Below are 25210 nucleotides of genomic sequence, written 5' to 3'. Positions count from 1 at the left end.
TCGTATTTACAGAATAGTATAAATGTTTATTTTTTGTGATTTATCTGACTGTTTTATTTGTACAATATAGAAAAGTGTATTCTTTGAATAGGTCTTGTAAATATAAATTTAATTTTCTACTTTTGGATGTAAACAGAACTATAAAATGAACCCTTGCCCCATTCCCAATTATTTTTTATGTAACTGGATGAACTTGACTGTTAATCTTGTCCAGCAGTTTGATGCAAATGGCTAAGGAAGTACAAAAACCAATTAATACGCTCTACGCCAGGGAGAAGGGAAAGAGGAATCCAAGCTTAATATTTGAGAAAGCTTGTTCAAAACAAAATAGAAGAACTAAGAGCATTTGATTGCACCTTCAAAGTCTTTACAAGCAAAATATTCTCCAGCAATGCCATCATACATAATTACAACTGTAATCTAAATTTCACAAGTGCTTTTGCACACTGTATATAAATACACATCACAAAAGGTGCAATTTAGAGTAAGACACTGAATATATACAAAATTAACACAGATTGAAGTCTAAACAAAAGGCATATTGCAATCTGTTTGAAAAATAACGTAAGTAGGTATTACTTTATTCACTTACACTAATTTACATTTATACAAATCTTACTGGACAGACTATATTAAGTCACTAGAAGGGAACGGAATATCTGCACTATCTACAGGTAAAGTTACTGCACTGATTTTCTAGTAAATCCAAGTCCTAATAATGAAAAAAATGTGGCATTTACTTACACGAGAGGTGGATTCCCTTTTCAGAGATTTGCACAAACACGGCTATTTATGCTCAGGGAGATGTCCTTGGCAGACAGAGCCTTTTTCAGACAGTGACTGGCAGCTCAGACCTGGTCTGTGAGCCCACCACTGCTGCTGGCTGCCTCCCAGGCGCTTCAAGGAGGCACCAGAGAAGGGTCAAGGGCCTTCTGCTCTGTGCACAGGGCTGGGAGGTGAAGCGTTCTCCCACCCCATTGCCTTCACACACAGAGGCACATATCTCTGCTGCTGGTGTGCCTAGCCCCTACCTCTCCCCAGCCTGACCCTGCATTTCTCTATATTTACAGTTTTATAAAAGGAATACAAAATCCCTTTTGGAAAAAACATAGCTAGTTCAAGCTGCAGTGAGACAGGTAATAACAATGCCTGTGATTAAACATGGTTAATGGATGTTTCATGATAGGTAAGTAACCCACCAGGTTAATTCTGCAAATGTGTTCCACTATCAAAAATGTGATCTGAGATTGCCTGTAACAAATACTGAAAAAAATCCCCTGCCTGATTGCTCCCATTTAGTGTAAAAGGATCTGTGTTTTTGAAGCAATCCTGATTCTGTGCTAGTACTTTCTCATCACAGCTCTCACAATTATTCCAAACAGCACTAAAAGAGCCCTTATGCCAAGTAAATTGCCAGCATGGAGAGAAGCAGCATCCTGAACCACCCACAGCCAGGCTGAACATGATCCCTACCTGCATTTGCAAGTTGATTCAGGTGCAGATTGTCATCTCCCATGACTTCAGCTTCTGAGGCCTAAACACTTTACCAGGGTTACAGCTTGATCCTAGAAAACACAACAGACTGCACAGCCCTACTTCCAGTAAAGGATTAGGCTGCTGCAGACCTCAAAAACCAAGCTTCACCTAAACAACAGCATCAATCTGCTACACACTTGGGTAACACTACAGTGGGCAGACAGTCTGGCATTGTGGTGTGGCTGCTCTTCCTCACTTCAGAGGACAGGCCACTGTCTTAGCCTTCAAGTTCCAGCTTAAGAAACACCTGAGCACTCTGCCCCATTCCTATCAAAAATTCTCCGTAATACCGCTTGCCTCTATACTCCTTGGGCCCTGCTCCAGAAACCTTCTCCATGACTTGCTCAGTGCTAAGTCTGCAAGCAACCCCTCTGTATTATTGCCTCTGTATCTCACAGTGCTCTGTGCACTAAAGCGACATGCTGTGTCAGGTCCTAAATACAAGTACTACCTTCCATTTAGCTGCTTATTTCTACATATTTCCTTTCAGAATTACCTTGGATACACTGGTACCTCCATATTGCAGCCCTGCCAGCAAAAGCATGACCTGGCTGTTGACATCACCTGTGTTTTCCTGTATGCACAGTGATGCAAATCCATACACTGTAAATAATATATATTATAATAATTTATATATGCCCTTCAGACAATTATTCTGGGGGAAAGGGGAGAACACATCTAATTTTTAAGAAACTCAAGGTAAAAGCTGTACACTGGGAAGAAGAACTGACCTTTAGGCATTGTCTTACGTCGAAGAGGATTTAGCTAAGATTTAAAAGGCTCTACATCTTGTTATAAAAGGATTTCTTGTTTCAATCTTACACGGGTTAATTTACAACAAGCACCAAATTAACAAATATTATTAAATCCTTTATGCTAAACCAAAGTGTCCCTGTGCCTTAAGTGTTCTGTTCAGTCCGCTTCATTGTGGCTCATGTGCATGAGTCAGCAGTTCATGGCACAAGGGTCACCTTTGGATTTCGCTGCAGAGCTGATGACCCTCATCAGACAGCGGCCAAACTCCTCCAGGATCATGCGCTCTGCTGCAGCTTTGGACTTGCCCGTCTTCTCCGCTTGCTCTGCCTGGGCCAGGAGGCATTCACAGGTTGCATCGGCCACCTCCTTGGTGACAAATGTAAAGGGCAGCCTGAAACAAACAAACATCCACTTAGTGTCTGCAAAAACATGCAAAACACCAAACTCCCGGGCTGGCAACTCTTTAGTCTGAGGACCGATGAGATTTCATCTGTCTCATTGCTTCCAAGAGTCTTTGGATGGTGAATAAGCCTCAGTTGACAGCCAAATGAACTGGTGTGTCATGACAGGACATGAAATAAACATTCTTGACTGCAGTCAGAAGGCAATAGAAATCAGAATTATTTACAATTTTATTCAGCTATTCTATAACTTGCTGCACTAAAAGGCAGGTTATTGGTCCATAGGACTGACACCTTTCCCATTGGCTAAATAACAGAAGTAGCAAACATCTGTTGTTATGGGAAAGGAATACTGGTCACACAAGATTGTTTTGGGAAAAAGAAAACTCTTGACAAGTTTCCCTTGAGAAAAGTTAGCTCTTCTCCAGCTCAGAAAATACCGAGCCCACACTGGTGGGTCAGAATCCCGACTGTTACAGGAACAAAACGTTCCCTTCACCTGACTGCTCCCGCCTCTACAGCTTACACAGACAAGGCTCAGAGATGACAGGGACATACCTGTCACACACATCAAAAACCCACATTAGAAACAACTCAGAGAGGTGCAGCATCAACTTACTTCCCACCACCACTGCTGAGCGCTGGTGTCGGCCTTGTCAGCAAGTCTGAGATCTGGGAAGATAACTTGGTCTTTGCAGCAGTCTGCTGCTGGACCCTGACCTCTGCAGCATCTGCTAAATGCATCAATGTCTTTCGCTCTGGGCTTTCTTCAAAATTTTTACAGCCAATGCATTTGCATATGGAAGAACACATGATTTTTGCCTGAAAGAAACAAAACATAAGAAACCTGTTGCAAGTTTGACTCCCCTTATGAGAAACCACAACAAAAAGGATATCTTATTTTAATCTCTTAACAATTAACCACTAGAACAAACTCCCAAGCAGTAGTCTTCTCTCTAAATTCTTACCTCAAGTTGAGATGTCTTCCTAGAATGTATACTTGAATCGAATCATAGAATCAGAGCAGAGAATATAAGTAAGTGGTTTCCTACTCATCCCTTTCTTCATCAATATCCAGTTTGCAGTGGAATTTAGACAGCTGAGTTTTGAGAAAGGTCAGTCTACACTGTCTCTACATCCACAGACTGATCAGTTAGCAGATGAAATAACAAAAATTTTGCTTTTGAATCCCACAGACACAGTCTATCCCACAGCATCTGTGGGATGCTGCTTCAACTCCTCCTAGCGACATGGTGCAGTAGATTTCTTTAGGAAATGGTGCTATTCAATAAAGAACAAATCCAAGCCTAAGTTCAAAGTCGCTAAATTGTTTAAAATTAAAATTACAGAAGAATAGCAACCAATTTTTCCATGTGCATGTCTTTCTATGTGCAAACTGCTGGGAGAAGAGGTAACATTATAGGAATGGAAGCAAACAGAAGAGAAAACATTACAGCAATACAAGGAAGAGACAAACCAAATGAGAGAAGTCACTACACTAAAGGGAAAAAGCTACTATTTTTCAAATGAGATAATGCTTCATACCTCATAACACTCGCAGTAGTTTTTGAGACATCCCGAGCGTTTACAGTTACACCCTTTGCTGTGCCTCCGATCCGATTCTCCTTCCTTTCCTTTCCCTATTTTGGGCTTGAAGGCTTCAGGGTTTCTGTCGAGGCAGGCCTGTCAATGCAGACCCAAAGGGTCAGTCATTGCATGCAGGGAGCAGAATTCAGAGGTGCAATAAAAGAACTTAAGCCTTGCACATGTGGGAGGAGATCAGGGCATTATACACCCACTCTGCCCCGCTCTGGAGCTTCAGAAAAAAGAAGCTGAATTACTTTGATCCCAGGGGGCAGGGAAAGAGGCCCCTCACCTTTATTGCTTTTTGCCTATCGTTTTCATGGTCCAGGTTGTTATAACAATTCGTACAGTTGCAGTTATTGCAGAATTCACCGTTAGCAAAACAGTCGCAATACCTGAAACAGAAGATGCAGAAGGCATTTGTACACGTTGAGCATGACATTGTGTGTGAGTTCTCACTGGAACACTGCAGGAGCACAAGTTCCTACTCTGGCACCAATATGGCTAAGGGTCACCCTACGCTCAACTCCACATGTACAAGTGGTACCAGCCTTGCTGCAGAGCCAAAATCCTCTAGTGCCAGTCTAGCTGCTGTCTAAAGACACAGGTGGAACTCAAGGGTGTCCACCTGAGCTCATCACATAGCAGAGGTCCCCCAAGCAGCAAGAGAAGCTAATCAGACGTTTTCCAAGAGTGACCCTTGGGTCACCCACATGTTGAGGGCCAGTCTGCTGCAGCCACCTCACAGCCAGCTCCCGACCCAGTTAGTCCAAGTTAGCCCTCAGGTGCCCTTAGCCAAAACAAAAGGCAAGCAATTGGAGTGACAGCTAACAGGCAAACTAACCCAGCAAGGAGCTTTTTTTGGTTAGTTTTGTCCTTAAGCTGGGATGGAAGAATAGAAAGGGAATAACAATTGGTACATCTCAGAGGCTTTGAACCACAGGTAATCAGGGGAAGGATCTGAATGAAGATAAAGCTGACTTTAATAAGGGACAAATATATGAACAAAAAGCAGCAAAACGTGGACAGGGAAAGCCAATCACATTGCCACGCCTCTCTTGTACCTCTGGTGCCTCCCATCAAAAACAACATCTCACCAGTGCACAGACGCACATGGAAATACCACATTCATCCCCAGCTCAAGCATGGCTTTAGGCCACAACAAACTCTTGACGTGTTTCAAGGCTTCCAGGACCACCTCCAGCTAATAGCTATAAACTGCTGACCCTCTTCACTTGTTTTTCAAATCCTGCTGGGGGTGTATGGTCTGTTTTTTGAGCCTAAACCTATTGCTAAACTGGCTTTCTGTGGCTTGCCCAGCCTTGCACTACCATAAACTAGAATAGGGTTGCGCTGGAGCCCACTGCAACCCTTCATGAGGTTGAACTGGATTTTGGAGATTTTTAGCATCTTGAATGGTCCCAGGAACAAACTAAATCAAAAGCTTTTACAACCTGTAACACATCTCCTTTCTTTTTAAAAACTCAGTGGTAGATTAGCCATGGTTTCAAAAAAAAAAAAACAGTGCCAGCATCAATGCAGAATGTAAGTGAGCAAATAACTGAGTTGACTTCTTAGTAGAATAAGCTATGTGCCTACTTACACGAGCATTTGGGAAAAAATAAGTTCTACTCCAGACAGAAAAAAGGTTTTACTAGTGAGAAAGCACCCTATGCCAGAGTGAATTAACCATTTGTTCTGCATCAATGCCCAGAATACATAATATCAAGATTTACAAGAACAGTTTGTTTCCTAACAGCATTCTGAAGGTGTGAAGTATTCCCAGCAATGCTCCCAGAACTTCTAGGGCACATTCAGGCACCAAAACCTGAACCCCTACACATCTAACATTGGACACTGTGAGGTCAGTCATGTATGTAAAATATCTGAAAAGCAGATACTTCCTGCTATGCAACAGACAAGTCTGAGACTGGGAACCACAGGGCACACCTCCCCATGGAGGGGTGCACTACACAAGAAGATATCCAAGCTTAAGAATTTAAACACACTTGGGTTCAGGTGCCATTGCATCACTTCCCCTTTGAGTACCACACCCCTGATTCCGTCTTCACTGTCTACGATTCAGGGAACCATTGACTAATTTCAGTATAGCCTCCCATTCCTCTCCCAAAAGTATCAGTAAATTGACTTGGCCTCAAGGTGAAGAAACTCTCCTTAGCTCCAGATGCTTTTGTGTCCAATTTTTACAAATACATAGAATGGAAAAGCAAAATATCTCATGGATAAGCAAGAGGCAGACCTATCAGTGAAGAATCACTTGTCTATTCAATCCTTTAATAAAACATACACAGCCTAATTTTTCTGAAGTATTTGATCCAGTACGGTATTACTGATGCACTTCACCAAAGTATAGTAAATGCCCACAAATTCTACCATGAGACACCATTTTACTCATGGTACCAACAAGGCAACCAGAACTGCTGAGTGGAACTGGCTCCATCATGCAACAAGTTACATGATGCAAAATTAGACATTTTTAAATGTTATGGTCCATATAGCTCACAGGAACTGCAAAATTACACAGGCTCTGCAACATCTCCACCAATATCCACCTTAAATCAGCATCCACACATAAAATTTGCGACACACTTAAAACCATTATATTCTAATACTTGGCACACATTTATGGTGTTAAAAATAAGGCTTAAGAGACAAAACCTGTACCAAGCTGTACTTACAATTTCAAACACAGAGACTTAGTACAATTGCAAGGCTTCCTGGGGCGGTTTGCAGACTCAGAAGAAATTATTCTGTGGGGGGGAAAAGAGCATTTATATACACACAGGTTTTATCAGTTTATTTTTTATTTATAATAAAAACTTGGGAAAAAAATCTTTATAATCCTTTATGTTCTTTTATATACTTCATAACCTTGCATTAGGTTTTTGGCTCACTATGTTTAAGTAGTTATTATAAATAGTGCATTTCCAACCCAGAAAGAGAAGGATTATTTGCTGCAAATTTGGATGCATGCCTGAAGTAGAAATTAGGCTTTAAAGCTAGAAGAAGCATAACTAAAAAACTGGAATCAGGGAAACCTTCCCAGAATCCCTTCAAGTGCAATGGGATCAGATCCAACCAAAATTCAAACAACATGATTGTGCCTCTTCTTTTGTTCCACTTGGAATTTAAAAATTCCCAGAAAACAAGAAATATCCCCTCTGGAATAATGGGAAAGCAAGCCAAACCACGGTCTTCAGTTTTCAGATAAATTTTATAGTAGACACAGTCTTTAACTGCTCCTAAAACATGGATTTTGTGACACTAATCGCTTCTGATGAGATTTGCTCCATCGCTATCCAGCAATTTCTGCAAGTAATACCAGGGAGATTAAATCAAACCCATTCATTTGAATAGCTGCATCTGGATTTGGGATTAGTTTGCATCAGTTGAGGTTGCTGCAACAAAAAGCACCTTCATGTTCACAATTTCCAGCAAACAGTAACACAAAAGGACTGTGCAGAACAGCTAAGCCTGCTGGATTGGCAAAGGGAAAATAATCTATGTTAGCTGTTATTTTCATCCTTAAAGGAAAAACGCACGACTGAAAAAACCCAAAGCCTCCTTTAAGGATCCATTTTGCTGTTTGCCTGAATTTCTGCATGTATTAAGCAGCCAGTTCATATGTTGTCCAGAACCTCTTTGCAGCAATGTTGAGAAATAGCCGAGGCCTGTAGCTCACAGCTGTTGCTGCAAATAAAAAATGAGCAACAGGGCGCTTTCAGGTCAACTTCCTGCAACATGAGTTCAAAAAACAGAAAGGGAAACACAGCTTTGGTCAAGAGACTGGCTCAAATGTCAGAGATCCACACCCTTCAGTCAGAGGTAATAACCACACCATAGCACACTAGAGTGTCTTGAAGAATTCCCCAAACCAAACTCCAAGGCCTGATGTTTATTCAAGCAGTCTATTTTACAGATTTTGGGATGTTTTTCCCAAACTCTTACCCGTTAAATGGCAGCCGTGCCTGGGACTGGACACTGGATGTCCCTGTGAAGCCAGTGTTGCTCGCTATGGACACATAGGATGACTGCTGTAGCTAACAGAACAAAAAGGTTAATGCCTGACATGAAAGAAATTATACACAAGAAGATGTGTTGCTAGTTCTTAAATTAGCTTTCCAGATATCCCTATAAAAATAACTTGCCTCTAAGAACAATTTTAGACACTTATAGAACTTGGACCAGGTGGCAACTTCCTGCCTCCATACTTAGCACAAAAATACTATTTTAGATTATATTTTTTGTTGTCTGTAACAGTGTCTAGAGCCATACAGATGACAGGGATAACACATAGAAACGTGCAGACCACAAACAGTTCCTGCTCCTGAAAACATGTTCATTTTCCCCTGAAAGACCAGAATCACTTCCTGCACAAATTAGTAGCTTCCTTTATAAACAAGCCACTTACTATGAAAGTAAGCAAAATAGTTTGCATTCCAACTCCTCTGCATACCTGAACCCACCATTTATTTTTCACATTAAAAAAAAAAACAAAACCTCATAAAAACCTGCCAAACAATCCTGCTCTGGACTACCTTCTTTGGCATTACCTACAAGCAGCTGTTTCCTTATGTTGGGACAGGTTCTGGGGACATATTGGCACATACCAAGATATAGACCTACTGGGGCCAGGCAAACAGGGACAGGTTGTGACTGGAACACAAACCTCAGAGGAGAGGTCCAACAGATGCTAGTTTTAAGTAAAATTTGCAGAACTAGACTGGAAGGACACAGAAACAATCTTCAGGGTCAAACTGCAAATGTGACAAAACCAAAAGGCAACCAGAAACCAGTCTGGTACCAGTAATGCCAGCAGCTATCAGAGCCTTTGTTTCTACAAACTTCAGCCTTTAGTAGAACATTTCATTTACTCTCCTTTTCATCCTGAAGGTTGGTCAGACCTTGGCAAAAAACCAAAATAATAATCCCTAGGCCTCAGCTGAGGGGACTGGTAGCAGCTGCTTCTGACCCCTGGCAATGTGCTTAGCATTAACTAACACCATTTTATAATGAAGGCAGTTACCCTCTGTGACCAAGCGGGTCACATGTATGCTCCCTTTCTCCTCAGCAGGCCCTGAAGGTCCTGTGAACCAAGCAGACTAACCCATAGGATTTCTTTTTCTCCTCACTATAGGTCTCAGGAGTCAGGCCAATTAGTCTGTTCCTTACTGGCCATGGAGGTTTCAGGCACACAGACAACCAGGTGGTGGTGACTGTCAGGGAACAGGGAAGTGTAACAGCACACAGAGCATTTATAAAATCGAGCTGTTCCAAGTCCTGGGTGATGAACCTGGACTGGAACTGCTGCTGGACACTGAGCCCTGTGACCCCCAGTGGCCAGGGTCACCTCTAGTGACATCTGCTTCCTCCAAAAGACCAAGTGACTTGTACTCTTTCAGATGATTTTCAAGTCTAGGTTATGATTGTTCAAGTGATGAAGCAAACTGTGTATCAAGATGTGACCCAATATGCAGAGAGCCTAGGTGATTAGAAATTCCAAGTTGAGATCTAAGTGATTTGAGTAAGCTGGCATTATAAATTCCGCACTACGCTACTCAAAATGGTACTACACTGATTCTGCATATAGAAATGCTGTGCTATTTATGCTAATAAAAACTGCTGTTAAGAAAACAAAGCTTTAATTGCAGCTACAATTGCAATTAAAGAGCCACCACCATTCTGCCAAGGGTCCCTAAAAAAACCCTCTGTGTCAGGTGACAGTCACAGAGCAGGAACTTTTGAGAGAAAGGCAGAATGTTCCACAAGAACAGCATTTGCTTAACCACCTCTGGGAAAGGCCATACCTGTGTGACATACTGAGCTGGAAGGACTGCATAGCCAACATTTCCTGCACCAGGGGCTGGTGCCAGCACAGTGCCTGGGGGGAGGTTGGTGAGGTTGGGCTGGATCTGTGGCAGTGGAGTGGCTGGCATGATAAGTCTTTGTTGGGGCTGACTAGTAGTGACTATTTGAGAAGTTGAGTTGATTGGTTTGGGCACCACCTGGAAAAGAAAAGAGCTCTTTATGAAATCAGTGTTTCAGTCATTCAGAACACATTTTTATTAGTTGAACAATTCTTTACAGAGCTGGAAGCAGACTTTTTTTCCGTCCAGCCAAAGCAGGTCAGGAATATGACATGACTTAAACTTAACTCACCTGTTTCACAGTCTGTGCTGGTACTATGGGAACTGACATACGCACTGGGGTCGCGTTCACCACCACGGGCTTCGCTGGTGTCAAGAAACAACATCATATGAGTGTGTGTTAGTCACTCCAGGTCTACAGCTCAGCCCTTCAGGCTTTCACATGTGCTTAACACAGAGGTACTTAACACTGTAACTCATGGCATGCAGCCCTTGGGTCTAGACAACACCTTTGTAAACAGGTATTTGGCCCAAATGTGTGTACACACATTTCACAGCAATGGCTTAAAAAACCAGCCAGGATGCACACCTCTTTTGGATACTGGATTTCCCTTATATCCCTGTTCTCTTTGAAATCTTTTAGTCCATCACCACTCTGGAAAGCACGGACAGAAACCAGCAAAAGCATCTGGCCCTTCTAGAGCAATTTACATGGAAGGATCTTCATGTTACAGGAGTTTTGACAATATGCTTGTGAGCTGTCCTGCCTTCATGCTCTTCATATGGAAGAGATGGGAGAGGCCATGAACCATCCACAAATCTGGTAAACTAGGGAAAAGCAACCTAAAACGCTCCCAGGATTCAGACCCAACTACAGAGCAATTTGACACAAAGGAGAACTTTCACACACAAACCAGAGGTAGCAGCAGAAAATGGAATTTACAGAAGTTCTTACCACAAAACCAAGTTCGTCTGGCAGTCTTCGCAGATCTCTGTTATGTATCCATTTTAATCGTTACAGAACAAACATGAAAGAAAAACCCAACAGAGGCTTCAGACAATATGTTACCACCAGCACTTACCCTGTTGCAGAGGCTGAGTATTCGTACTGGGATTTTGACTGGCAGATTGGGTTGAACTACTGGCTGTTGTGGCAGTAACGAGTCTGACATAATGGAACTTGCTTCCAGGTACCTGAATCTGCTGAACATTGGGTGCAGTTGCCAAGGGAATAATTGTCTTAAATTGAGATGTACCCACTCCTCCTACAGTAATGGTCTGCACTGCTGATTTCACAGCCTGTTAAGCCAACACAGACAGCATGAAGTTACTTGTACAAAGGTCGAAAGAACATCAGCATGTTTATTTCTCAATTTGTTAGGGAGCAACTCTAGCATATATTTGCACTCTTGAGAGGGAAGACAGTTACCCCCTTCTTGCTTTCAAAAGTAGAACAGGTGCAAAGGGATGATGCCTCTCAACAGCTCAGAGTAAACTCAGTTCCATTTTCAATGCTCTACACCAAACACCAGAGTAAACTAGTATTTACATCAGTAGGGTGACTCAGTCCACAAGATACAACATCTGCCAAAACTATTTTAGGTGACTACATGAACATGGCTCGGTTTGTTTTCCACAATCAAACAACCAAACATAGAAATATTTCTGCTAGTAGAAGCACATGGTAAAAACTGCTCATGTTGCTGAACAGTCTGTGCTGGACTGCATCATAATTTATCTCTGTGTGTCCAGACACATCCTGTTAAGATTGTGATTAATCTACAGTAATCACTGTGAAACCCTTGAGAGGAAAAGGGAACAGAATCCATAAACTGATGGACATCAGAAAGAGTACAAGCTGAGAAATGAAAGAAGCAAGAACAATGAGAAATAGCAAAACAAATTCATCAAGAAAAAAGGCAAAATGCTGAAAGAAAGGGAGCTCAGCAGACCTGTGCTACCTTACAGCTAGAGTATCAATATACCTGGAATTTGCAAAAGTTTGTATTTCCAACTTTTCTCAAACTATAAACTAATAACAAGAAAAATTTATTTTATTTATACACATTCATAAGTCTACTGGTTTGATAACAGCCTCTTTTCCCAGACTTGCTCAACCTCAAACCTTGATTTCTTCCTTCTTCTCCTTCCATTTAATTTTTTTTAGAACTCAGCTTTTTATTCTCAGTATCTTTTACTATTGATATTAAGCATATTGTCCTTGACATCAAGTATTACATTTGGTTGACAGCATGATGTGAATTCTTATGAGAACATTTTCCCAGCTGCCCACCTTTCAGCAACTACACGAATGAAATCTCAGTTTGCATACATTTTACTAGAAAAAAATGCTGGTCTTCTAAAAGATGACCCTGGTTTTTCTAGTAAAATGTGCACAAATTGTTTTCTTGGGATTTTTATTTTTCTTTAAACACTGAAACCTTAACAAGTCTAGCACAGAAATGAGTAGTTGCTATCCAAGGCCAACTGGGAAAATTGTAAAATTCAAGGGAAAGTTCTTCTGAAGGCATGTTCTTTAGCCCAGTGAAGACCAGGTGAAGCCCTTGTGTTGTGTCACAAGGTGATAGCTTTGCATCAGAACTCCTACAGACATCTCCGTTTCCTCACTTAGGGTGCTTGCATTAGAGAGACTTAACCTTTTGACAACTATTTCAAAACACAGTTTTCCCTGGGGTAAAAAAGTTCCTATCTCTATGGTGTCCATATTCCCATATTAGCCTTCCAATTATCTCCTGTATCAGTAAGATAAGACTGGGAAAATCTGTCTGAGTCTCTGGTCTCATGCATGTGCACTCTCACCTGTAGCCATACTCTGGATATATTTAGACCCATACACATCCCTTCATGTTTACCACAACGAGAGTACAGATAATATGATAGAAAAATATTTACCTAACACCACAAAAGAGGAAAACAGTAAAAGCTGTCATTTGTATAAAAAGGTCAGTTTTCTCTTGCGATTAATTAATGGAAAACTATAAAAGCTATTATGGAAACCCCCATTTTTCTATAAATGAGACATAAGAAATAAATAATTTCTGGTTCTCTAAGTCTCAGCCCAGACCTCCACAGCAGGAATATGAACTCCACTCCTGCAAACCTCAAAAATACCTGGAAAGCAGCCCTAGGCAGTGGCATAGAAACATTGGAAGAAGAGAGAGAACCACCCAAAGAACGCCTCCTCGTGTCACAGAGTTCTTCAGGTGACTTGGGAGATTCAGTACACAGAAACAAGAATTCACACCAAGTGGGGCTTTCCAGGTTGGAAAGCTGCTCTCTAACAGCATGCCCTTGTATTTGCTTGCAATGGTTTGCGCCTCTCAACTGAAGAAGTCCACGCTCCTCAGGGCAATACTTTTGTCAGTTCCTAAGCAAACACCATTCCAAGAACACCACTGGATGGACCGCTGCCAACCTGTGGTCCAACACTCCAGTTTCCAGCAAGCAATGACACAGACACACCAGAAGACAAAGGAAAGTCAGTCTGTACCTGGGTGGTTGTGTGGTTGACTATAGCCTTCCCAGGGGAGGAGGGTGCTGACTGCTGCACTGTGAGGATCTGCTGTCCTAACGCTACATTCAGTGGGACGCCCACCGTCTTCTGGGGGGAGCTGGGAGGCTGGGAGGCCACTGACACCACTGTTAGCTGCTTGGCAAAACAAAAAGCAATTTAAACCTCTGTGTAGGATACAGGACCCTGTACATATACATTCCCCTCCTCAGGACAGTACAGCTCTCCACCAGAACAGAGCTCTTTCTGGGAACAAGGGCGCTGCATTTAACCGCAGTTCACTTGAGTCCAGCTGTAACAACAGCAAACAGAGCTCTAAGGAACTTGGAGGCATCACTGGTTTCCAGCACTAAAGGGCTCCTGCAGAAACCCAGCACAGCATCTGGGTGGGAGTGAGGGGTTTTTTTTCATTTGTTTTGTCAGGGTTTTTAAAAGGAAATTATCCCATTGAAGCCTGAGCATTGCCAAGAGGGATCTTCTAAATAAAAGCATTATAATTGGTACCATGACTATTTTATCATAAATAGGAATTATAAAGAGAGGCTGAACAAAAGAAAAGAAAATCCTCACCTCACACCACTGATTCAGTCAAAGTAGAAGAACATCAGTACTTTGAAATCTACACTGCAGTTTCCCAGAGAGATCCAGTCTTCTGACCACATTTCTACTGAGTGCAGTGTTTGAACAGTCTATATAACCACATCCCTTCCAATGCTGGTATTCTACTTTTTGTTCTAAACTTCCTTATGTTTTAAGAAAAATCAGATACTTCCAATTACTTATCTACAGTATATCCAAGGTGTAACCCTAAAGAGTCCTTTCACAGTCACCCTTAGTTAAAAAACCGTAACTTTAGAATAAAAACTAACTTCCTTTTCATGTTTCTTCTCTTACTAATAATTGTCAAACACAAGTCTTTTACTCCATCTGTATAACATTACATCACTAGAGCACAGCCAAACTGAAAGAATTCTTTATGCTTTGCTTTTTATACATGATATTTAGTTTGCCTGCACTGTGCATCTTGTGTCCCTACCTCTCTTTTCTAGCAATATTCCTCTTCTCAAGACAATTATCAAATCTAAAACACAAGTGTCACCTTGACCTGTGCCAATCTCCAGCTCTGTGTTTGTCAAGGACCACTGCAAATCTCATTTACTTAGAAGTGATCAGAGGGGAGACTAAATTGCCTGTGCAGTACCAGGCAATGGTTAAGAAGTGTGGACCTATTAATATTATCAAGGTCTCCTCTTAAACAGCCTGTTGACGTTTTATGAAGGCATTAAAAATAGTTTGAGTGCTTGGCTAAGAGGGAACAGCTGCTCTCAGAATCGATGCTTAGAGAATGGCGAAAAATGGCAGGAATGGGAAACTATGCAGTAATGCATATCTACTTAAAACCATAGTAAGGGAGCCAGTTGAGAAAAAACCTAAATTAGGGCATTACCACAGAGCATTGTGATGCAAAATGGAGACTCTGGCGATGTTTTCATGGACTCTGGAGATATGTTTATTATCTCTGGAGAGATAATAAAGAGCTTGTAGCAAAGACACAGAGAGCTCCATTCAGACCACTGTGCAGGAGGGATAGAAGGCTGCAGCCAGAACAGGTCCTTACCTTATTGGGGGATTTGAGTGGTGAGATAGCTATTTTATTCGGTGTCTGTTGTGTTGTTGTACTCAAAGATGATCCAATGACTCCGCTCTCAGAGATCGTTATTGTCTTTGGTGGTGTCCCTGGAGCAGACTGTGAAAAAACCCTACCTATAAACAATGAAGATACCATCAGCTCCAGTTATCCCTGGTCACAGCAACTTTTAAAGCAAAGTTTTCCCTACCATTTGTGCAATTTATCCCTACTTCTGAGAGTGCAGGACCTGACAGGAAGGACATTGGCATTCTTAAAGTCAGATTTAGGAACAAAGAAGAAAATAATTGCTATTATAACAAATAAAAAGACAGTTTGCTCGAGCTTAAAAAAAAAAGAGCCAAAATGCACACTGAGCTTTCTGTGCCATTCAGCTGATTATTCTTGACAGCCAGGACAGCATCCTGAGGAGCAGAGCCCTCCAATACACCTGCACCACAGCACAAACACCCAGCCAGCTGGCAGTTTCCTAAGAAAGCCTGGGCTGCTGCCAACGTACAGAGAAACTGAGCATCTGTGGAGGACTACTTCCTTTGAAACCTCAGCCATCAAAAACGAGCTGTGTTACAGTGACCAAGAAAAAGGTGTTTGGTCTGTCTACAATCAGCTCTGAGGTTCGGGTTTTTTTTCTTTTCTCTGTTGATGGTCGCTCCTTTCACTGCCTAACAGTTTTTAGTCACACTACCACCCATGTTTTCATGTGTGTGTCATATAGTCTCTCTCTTTTTACAATGCCAAAGAAGATTAAACATCAAAAACAGCAGCTCCAAATCATCAGACATCAGTTTCAGGAATATTGCAAACTCTCAGAATGGAAAACAGATTTTTTTTTTCCATACTTTCTAAGTTTCTTTCCAAAGAGGGCTTGACCACTGAGCTTTCCTCTGCTCCACTTTGGTTCAGACTCATTTCTGTCATAGCTTCTGTCACCCATTCTCTTGTACTACATTTATAAAAATAAGAAACAAACAAACAAATAACTTTTCCATCCAAAATCAACTAGCGGCATAATAAATAAAGCCAACTGTAACTAATAAGAAAAAGCAGTATCCTCATGGAAATCTGATTTCCTCTGAAATCTGTGTGCTCTAAAATAATCACTTCTGTGCAGTCTAACAGCACAGATAGTTGCCAGCAGCTGCTGAAGCCACACGCAGCCTGAAGAATGTCAGTCTGTGGGGAATTTCACCATCTAGAAGTTTCAATCCTTTGAGTTATTTTCTTGGTGACAGTTTTCCCCTTCTCACTACATTTCCTCTGTACCCCTTGGCATCAGCTTCCTAAACAGAATCTGGCTGCTTATATTGACAAGTCTTTCAAGTTTACCACTTCCACCTCAGCTTTCAGGAATTTCCAGGCAATTAAAAATATTTATGTATGCATGTTTTCATGAATCTGAAAGTCAAAACACAAACCACAAATGTCACACCTTCCCTAAAGTGATGCCAGCATCTCAAAGCCGGCAAGCTGTGCTGGCTGTTTGGGATGGTGAGGGGAAAAACAATATTTAAAGATTTTCCTCTCAATTAGTGAAGCAAATTTACCTCCCAGTGATGCTTCTCTCACAGGCTCAGGCACAGGTGGTTTTTCAAAATATTGAGTTTAAAACTGCAAGTAATTTCTAATGATTTTGGGATGGGTTGTTTGTTTGGATTGTTTTTTTAACACACAAACAACTTAAGTTTTCATAAGCACAGCAATCTTGTTACAGGTCTATATATATGGTAAGGGGACAAACTGGGGAGTGGGGTGGGGAATGCCTCTGACATCTGAAACACATGTCAGGCTGCCTGCAGAAAAAGATTATGTTCCAGCTGTGGGTCATTCACTGGCATCTCTCAGTGTTTTGAATACAGGAGACAGTTGCATCCTTTTTAAAACCAGCTCAAGTCCCAGGCGTGTAAAGACTCAACAAATTTCTTTAAAATGAGGAAAAGATTTTTAGGCCTATTTAGGCTGATAAATCTGTAAGCAGTTAAAGACACCCTTCAAAGTTCTAAAGACAACTCCAGCTTCCTACATTTGTCATTTTCAGAATAATGAGATGTCTAAGATGTTTAGCAGCAGATATACTGCCATTATGAACAAGACATAACACTTTTTTCTTTAATCTTGATGGTGGTTTTGCTGTTGTTCTGTGGTCAGCTGATTTTTTTTTTTCTAATAAGGATATGCAGAGTTGTTTTCCAAGGAGAAAGATAATTTGTTATTTGCCTTTCTTAGACACTTCTGTAATGGTTATTTTTAAAGTGGGTCACCAACTTAATAAAAACAAACACAGCTTTATTCACTTTCTTCATTCAGACATTTTTTTCTGTTACTTGCACATATTGTATTTAAGTCCAACTCTAAGCAGATTAAAGTAATACAAAAGCATGTGTCTCCCTTTCCCCTGGTATATTTATATAATGTTTCTATAAATACTTTCTGTTCATCAAGTAATCTCTTCTGTGGCTCTGAGGTATTTTTTTTTCTCCTCCCAAAAATCCATGAAGTAAAAGTACCTTGCAGTAAAAGCAACTCTGCAATTACCAGGATTATTCTAAATGAGCTAAGTATAAAGGTACCAACAACTGCATTTATCTGCTTCTAACCAAAAAGTCTTCCTTTTTTTTTTTTTTTTTTTTCTTTCTCAATTGCTTGAGGTACTTTGACAGAAACAACTGTAAAATTGTTGAGACAGAAGAATTTCTACAATTACCATTTCTTTGAAAAGCCTTTAAAAATGGTAAAGCAAAACAAGTCAAAGTAGTACAACCTGCAATGACTGGTGACACTTGAGTGGTCTGCCCTGTAACAGCTTTGCTATTGATTGGTTTTGCAAATATCAGCTTGGTGATCACCGGGCCAGAAGTTGGGGTTCGAGTCTTCTTCGCAATCTAAAAGATGGAGGAAAAAAGATCTAAAGTAACTTGAGCATTTTGGATCTAAATTATTGTATTGTTAATTACATTAAAAAATAGAAAGGGCAATACTTGCACACATAATTAGAAGAATAACTGCATGTCTTGCATTTTGTCTGCATTTCTCCTTATGGAAAGAACTAGGAGATTATCCTTGACACTTCAGAACGCCAGCTACCAAAGTAGGATAGCCAAATCCCTCTCAGCTTTTTCAGAAGATAGTTCTCTGTGCAAACATCTCATCTTCAAGATGCTGAAATTATTTCCTGTGTGTTGTGGTCTACGTAAAAATGTTAAAACTAAATGCACAACTCTCAGTATGTGAAGCTTTAAATGAAGTCACTTCTTTTTCAGCCAACCAGGACGAAACTTGTGCCCAGTGATTTAAATATGACCACTACTACTCTGAAACATCTCTTGACCATTTTGACATAGCAGCACACTTGTTTTGAAAATGGGGAAAATGCTTTCTGTAACAGTTCCCCCAAAGGACACATATCATCAGTGCCTGAAAGTTTTGAGTACTCACTAGCTAGGAACAAATCACTTGGCTACGTCCAGGTACAAGGGGATCTATTTTCATATTGTAATCCAGTCTCCTGAAACACAGCTGGACCAAGAATGTGTACAGCAATTCAACGACAGATCACTTCAGCTAGAAATCTTTGTAAGCAGGAGTATATAGTCTGACAAGTTTTAAAGAAGACTTTTCCCCTTTTCCACACTGAGAGAAGTTAGCTATCAGATGCAATTATTCCAACAGCTTTTACACACTGGCACCCAGCTAGTGAATAGTTCAATTTAGAGTTGACTTTTTCCAAAGACTTTCAACCTGCTGACTGCAGAGGCTGCCTGTGGATGTGGCCAGAGTCTATGTGAGCACACTGGAAGGCTTTACTGAAGCCCTTACACCTGCCCAGCCCATACGTCAGGCACATCCTGCCTCTCCTCCACCACACACCCTCTGGCATGTCCCCTGGGCACCAGCCATCAACTCCAGCAATATCAGAGAGGCACAACATGAACATCCACGTGGGGAGCCACCTCTCAAGGGCACAGAGCCACCTTCATTACTCAAGCAGCTAAATCAGAAATCTGCCTGACGTGCAAAGATACACAGCTGACAGTTACTTTCGACAGCCTGAGAAAGCTACAAATGCTCAAATGAAGCAACTGAGTAGGCTGCAAGTTATGGTTTCCTACACAAAACCCTATCTATAAAATTTGTTGCCCGAAAACCTTTTTTGCAATCACGTAAGGCAAAAACATTCAAAGTATTCAATGGCACATAAATTCCTCAGCGGCTCCACAAAAAGCACATGTGAGGCTGCCCCAGCTCCCAGCAGCAGTCATGGCACAGGCAGGGAAGCTGGAGCTCCCCTCTGCTATGGCCCTGGAGCCCTCCAGACTGCTGTGGAAAGCCAAGGGCACACCTGTATGTCTGAGCTACACCCAGCCAGGGAAGCCAGCAAGGAGCAGCTCTGACACCAGGCACTACCAGAGAATGGATTCCTCGTTTAAAGGAAGCCACGTGCTACTCCACAGTTACACTACAAGTGCTCCTCAGAGGAAAGCTCCATCAGAACAAACATGCTGCTCCTCAGGCATAGCAGGTGCTTTTTGTGTGATATACAACTGCCAAGGCTTTAAAATGAAACAGAGGAGAAATAAACCTGTTCTTTTTGGAGATATATTAACTAAAACTTTGAAACATGATTTGTTTGAAGAAGGAAGCGTCATTCACAGCCCTGTTCACAAATTTAACTCAAACCCATTTTTAAATTCTAAGGATTCAATTACTATAGCACATATACAGCTGATAGATGAGTAGGCATTTTATCAATAATTTTTTTCAAGCTTGGACATGCTTTAATTTCTGATCAATTCCACACATTTCATCTGCTCGATTTGAGATTTTTGCTCTGCTTAAATTAATCTTACCTTGCCATAAGGTATTATTGCAACTCAACTGCTACTGCTTTTTATCTGAAGTGAGAGCAAAGTCTGGCTCAGGCCATGATGAACGTTCAGCAGGAACAGCCAGCTCTGGATAACAGCAGCTGTTTCCCAGTAACAGTCAATACATGTGCTTAAATGACTTACACAAATGTGTGTAAAATACTACCAACCATTAACACAAAGTATTTTAGAAAAAAAAAATTCCCAAATAACAGGTCAACACAAGTAGCCCTGCTTCCCTCACAGTTGACCTGCAATATCCTCCTCAAATAAATTTCCCTCTGCTTTTTAGGTGAACTGTTTGTCTACAAAGAGGGAGGTCTAACAAACAAGTAAATCCCCTCAGGACGTTACAAACACCAAGACAAATGTGGTTGGTTATAAATGAGGAACAGCACTTCTGCCCCTACCTGCTGCCAAGCAAGCCTTTCTGAGGTTTATGACACTGGATAACTCCAGCCACCAGGGAGAAGTTTCTTGGCACCACTGGGAAACTCACTGCCCATTTCAGTAAAAACTGGAGAAGCCAGAGGAAATCAAGATGCCCCTTGGATACTTCAGAATGGACAAGTTCTCTGGAGCATTCTGCCATTGCCTGTACTGATCACAAGGAGCTTAACATTATCCCCCTGCCTATGTAAGCTAAGCATGCCTTCTGCAAGTTGCTTTAAGTTAAACTGCAAATATATTCCTTGGAGCAACAAGCTCTTCCATAAGAATGTTATTACTTTTAGGAGCACACAACAACCTTCTTTCCCCTATAGAAGTCAAGAGACTTACTTGAAGGCAACCTGACTTCAAGGGTCAAGTTATGTCTTCCTAAACACTCTCCACTAAAGATGAACTAGCAAGTTTATACAGCTGGACTTTGTTTTTAGACTCTGTTCCATCATGCAGAAATAGGCACACTCATATCTCACATTTACTGCTGGATATCCATAGTCAGCAATGACAAAGGAGCTAATACACTATAAATCCACTCCCTAGATGACCTCTTGGGAGCTTGTCCATGTACCCACTTTCTATGCAATTTATATTTGGCATAGTATGAAAAATCAGGGACTCTAGAAATAGGAAAGAACACCTAACCTTCAGAGATGAAGAAACTGACCATTCCGAATGGGAGTTCGAGGTTACTGAGTGCACAAGATCCCTTTTCAATGATGAAATAAAGCCACAGTGATGGCTTAGCAGCTGCCTTGCCATGACAGCAATAATGCTATGGACACTGTTAAAACCAGAGCCAGTTACCACAAAAAACAAGCGCAAGTCACACTTAATGGCAGCCACGGTGATGTGTCTGGACACCTGGTTCTGTCACGTGCAAGGCCAAACTCCTGCTTAATGAACCTGGACTAAAGTAGTAGAGCAGGAGGCACAGCACCACTTTTAAGGCTGTAGGCAGGCAGGAGCCACAGGCTGAAAGCAGACATACTTGCCCAGCAGTTCCTTCCCACACATTCATGGCACTAGTTTCAACTAAATCAGGACAAGCTTCTAAGGACAGTAATTAACCTCTGGATATAGATGAGGCCAAAGGCCTTGCCACATTTAACATCTCACAGTCTCACACATCTAGAACAATAATCAGAGAAGGAGTCAAATTCCAAGAAACATTTTGCTGAACTCTACCAATTTCGCCTCAGGTGCTGAGACTTCAAGTATGACAATTAGATAACAAGATTAGATTAGATTAGATGTTAAGGCAATTGAGTTTCTTTAATGATAGCAGAGCCCCTATGAGAGTGACCACAAGAACTGATAAGAGCTCTTTGTCATCTAATCTGTACCAGTTCATTTTCAGCACCAAGTCAGTCTTTGCTACCCTCCATCTGAAATACCTGGTTCATAAAGCCACAAGAGATAGTTACACAAGACCCACGTGGAGTCAGGCAGGCATTGACAGCCTCCTTTCCCACTCACTGAAAGCTTAAGGGGCTCCTTCAGGGTGATGGGATAAATGAATCACTTCATTTTCTAAGACAGAGACTCAAGGTGTGGGTTATCTCCCCTGTCATTCAGGGTAGAGTAGAGATAGAATCTCTCACCCAGCCTCATATATCACTCTCATACTTCAGAAAATTTCTACAGTGAAAAGCACTGTCTGCAAAGTGCTAACACAATAATTTCCCCTGCAATATTGGGTGCTAACCCTGTCTTCTTGCTTTTCATTTCTATTCCATCCTCTTCTTATGGGAGAAAAGGAATGTCAATCGCTAACAATTCAATCTTGTTGTGCAAAGGGAACCAATGGCTTCACAAAAAGAAACCACAACGAAACAAATTTACCCAAACTGCAGTTAACTAGATTTAAAAACAGATACGTGTCCACTAGTAAGAGCTTCTGCTAAGGAATGTGTAGAATTCCCAGTGGCAAATTTCAGAGGTCCACGGCAAAGTCACTGATTTCAGTCACTGACAGCACAAACCATCTCATGCAAGGAAAAACCACAGCTAAATCCTTCTCTTCAGTTTCCTGTATCTGTCATTTAGCAGTGAATAATGAAGCCAAGTAACAGGAACTGATCCACTCTTAAATGTTCCTATGATGACTAAAAAGCAGAGACTTTCTTGAAAACTACAGTGACAATCATCTATATTTCAAATGCCCATTATTAAATATGTTTCCAGGTAGGATGTAGCAACAAAAAAGGAGAAAGTAGAAATTGGTACAGGAATCACTGAGAACTATAGAGAAAATATTCATAATTGATCTTATTCACCTGTCACCAAATACTAACCAAGGAACATTTGGCTAATAAAATTCTTTAAACTTGGTCTTTTTTATGTGCAGCAGATGATTTTTAACAGTATACTTAAGAGTTTAATTTCTCATTTCATTTAGACAGTAAAATAAATATTTTTCCATCATAACCTGCATTGAGTTCTACCTGTCCTTCACTTTAAGAGGTCTTATTTCTGTCTCACTACCAATAGAACAAAGTCATTCACATTTAGTTGTGCCACATAGGAGATGAGAATCAGACCCTTTGGGTCATAACCCAAGTCTTTTCAACACATTTTCAGATCCAAGCAGATTCTCTGTGGTTTCAAATATCTCAAGATCCATGCCAGAGACTGGGAACAAAACCCTGAATGTTCAGTTTATGACAGTGTCTAGTCCATCACAGACTACTAACAAGCTTAACCAGCTCTGAGGCGGACAAGATGCACCTTTCTGTTCTTTTTCAGATGCTACAGGCTTTTCAGAGAGTTTATTTAAACAAACTGAATGTAACAGGGAGAAGCTACTCTTCCATAAAGGAGTGTATACTTTCCATAAAGAACAATAGAGCCGAATTCAGTCTTCCTGAAAGTGTGTAGAATTTATTTTTATAAAATGAAAATAATGAGAAAATCGTCTTCAATTTGCTGAATAGTTCACTTTCTCTGAGGCAAACCCTAAGTTTCTAGACAGTAGTTAGAGGCAAACAGCATAAAATGGCAAACGCATTCACAGATGAAAGCATGGGCTAAGAGCAGCACTGTATTTTTTAATACAAAGAATAAGTGCAAAGGCTGAAAGCAACAGTGTGTCAACCAGTGCAGGAAACAACAGCCAACAATTGCAGCAACAGAACCGGTTTTAAGACGTTTCATCAGCATAACTCATTTTACCTGTACTGTTTTTACTTGCTGGGACTGCAAGACAGAGGGCTGGGCCGCGGTGTTTATCAGCTGACTCCCCTGCGTCAAAGCTGAGACACCCACAACAGGTTTCACTTCCGACCGACCTCCAATGACAACTTTGATCTGCTGGCCTTGGACCTTGGAGTCTCCACCCTGGGCCTGGGACACGGCCTTCTGCGACTGCGGGAGCTGGCTGTGGGGTAATGCTAAAACGATAGGCTGCCCAGACTTGCCCAAAGTTGTTACAATCAGCTTTTGCCCTTCCGGTTTAATATTCTGACCGCCGATTTTAATATCAGTGGCCTTGTTCAGAATAATCTGATTAGCTGAGATAGTGACAGGGGTCTGAGCACCAAGTTTATGGAGGCCACCTGGAAAGGCAGGCTTTCCAGCTGCGTTCACATCAGGGCTTGGGGCTGTGGTGGTCAGTGCTGCATCCCCTGAGTGGCTGCCGGGCGCAGGAGCCGACTCCGTGGTGACTGTGGCTGTAGATGTGGCTGAGGAGTCGCTGGTGGAGCTTATGTTCACTATTTCTTCCAGTTCTGTTTCCATGGGAATAGACTCTGCCATGGGTGAAGACACGATCACGGCCTCGATGCTGTCGTCTTCCACCAGAGTTATGCCGGTGTCCATGATCTCCTCAGGGAGCAAGCTGTTGACTTCTGCTGAAACCACCTCCATTTTTGTAGCTGTGGCAGTGATGGCTGGAGCAGGTACTGCAATATTTTAAAAAGTTATTGGCTTCCAGAAAACACATATTTTCAAAGCTTTATGAATAACATTACCAAAGAATAAAACATAGTAGACTTTTTGAGACTTAAAGTATTGTGCATGCACAGGAGGGATATCATGGGGAAAAAGATCCTGTTATCAAAATGTTAGGTTAATTTACTCTCTTAATTACTAAGCTGAGTTTACTCTCAGTCATAACTTACATCAAATCTTTACCCTGTCATTCACTGAAGTCAAATGAAGGGATTACCAGTCCACTCTTCCCAACACAGTTCACAAAGAAGCAGTGTTTCCCCCCGAAAATACGGGCACAGACATTTATACTCACTCAAGTATAAAGAGTTAAATAGCTTTAAAAAAATCTAATAGATGATGATGTCTTCTCATACATGTCAACATTGATTAGCAGGTTATCTTGCCAAGAAACTTGTTATCCATACCAGATGTAACATTCTTGCCAAATTTTCATTTTGGAAATCTCAGAAAAACAAATTACTGCTTAGTGATGGACTTGAACAACCCCAAAAGCTCAATCACCTACCACAGGATCAAGCCAAAGCCCTGCCACTCAGAAGATGAAGAGATAATCTCTTGATGCTGGTTATGAAAAGAAGAGCTCAGGAATTTTTTTACCTCAATAC

At 41.3% G+C, this 25210-nt stretch overlaps 2 protein-coding genes across 6 annotated transcripts in view; both read right to left on the bottom strand.

Annotated features, from left to right (window-relative positions):
• Positions 1–1594, bottom strand: part of SEC31A (SEC31 homolog A, COPII coat complex component) — a 47183-nt gene extending 45589 nt beyond the window's left edge. Inside the window, exon 1 of the mRNA XM_066318145.1 lies at positions 1474–1594. The gene's annotated coding sequence lies outside the window, so the exon portion shown is untranslated. The remainder of the gene's footprint in view (positions 1–1473) is intronic.
• Positions 6–25210, bottom strand: part of LIN54 (lin-54 DREAM MuvB core complex component) — a 40358-nt gene continuing 15153 nt past the window's right edge. For 4 of the 5 annotated variants that reach the window (XM_066318147.1, XM_066318149.1, XM_066318146.1 and 1 more), the window contains exons 2-14: positions 23826–24553; positions 18104–18224; positions 15316–15461; positions 13677–13832; positions 11248–11464; positions 10458–10531; positions 10106–10303; positions 8247–8338; positions 6977–7048; positions 4570–4672; positions 4239–4376; positions 3313–3515; positions 6–2683 (exon numbers count right to left, since the gene is read on the bottom strand). In XM_066318147.1, coding sequence (XP_066174244.1) covers positions 2482–2683; positions 3313–3515; positions 4239–4376; positions 4570–4672; positions 6977–7048; positions 8247–8338; positions 10106–10303; positions 10458–10531; positions 11248–11464; positions 13677–13832; positions 15316–15461; positions 18104–18224; positions 23826–24518 — 2415 coding nt within the window. In that variant the 5' untranslated portion in view covers positions 24519–24553 and the 3' untranslated portion in view covers positions 6–2481. The remainder of the gene's footprint in view (positions 2684–3312; positions 3516–4238; positions 4377–4569; positions 4673–6976; positions 7049–8246; positions 8339–10105; positions 10304–10457; positions 10532–11247; positions 11465–13676; positions 13833–15315; positions 15462–18103; positions 18225–23825; positions 24554–25210) is intronic. The other variant, XM_066318151.1, reaches the window with a different exon arrangement.

Source organism: Sylvia atricapilla, chromosome 4 (genome assembly GCF_009819655.1).
Source record: "Sylvia atricapilla isolate bSylAtr1 chromosome 4, bSylAtr1.pri, whole genome shotgun sequence".
Classification (NCBI taxonomy): Eukaryota; Metazoa; Chordata; class Aves; order Passeriformes; family Sylviidae; genus Sylvia; species Sylvia atricapilla.
Note: the sequence above shows the minus strand (reverse complement) of the source record. Positions and strands in the feature narration are given on the sequence as shown.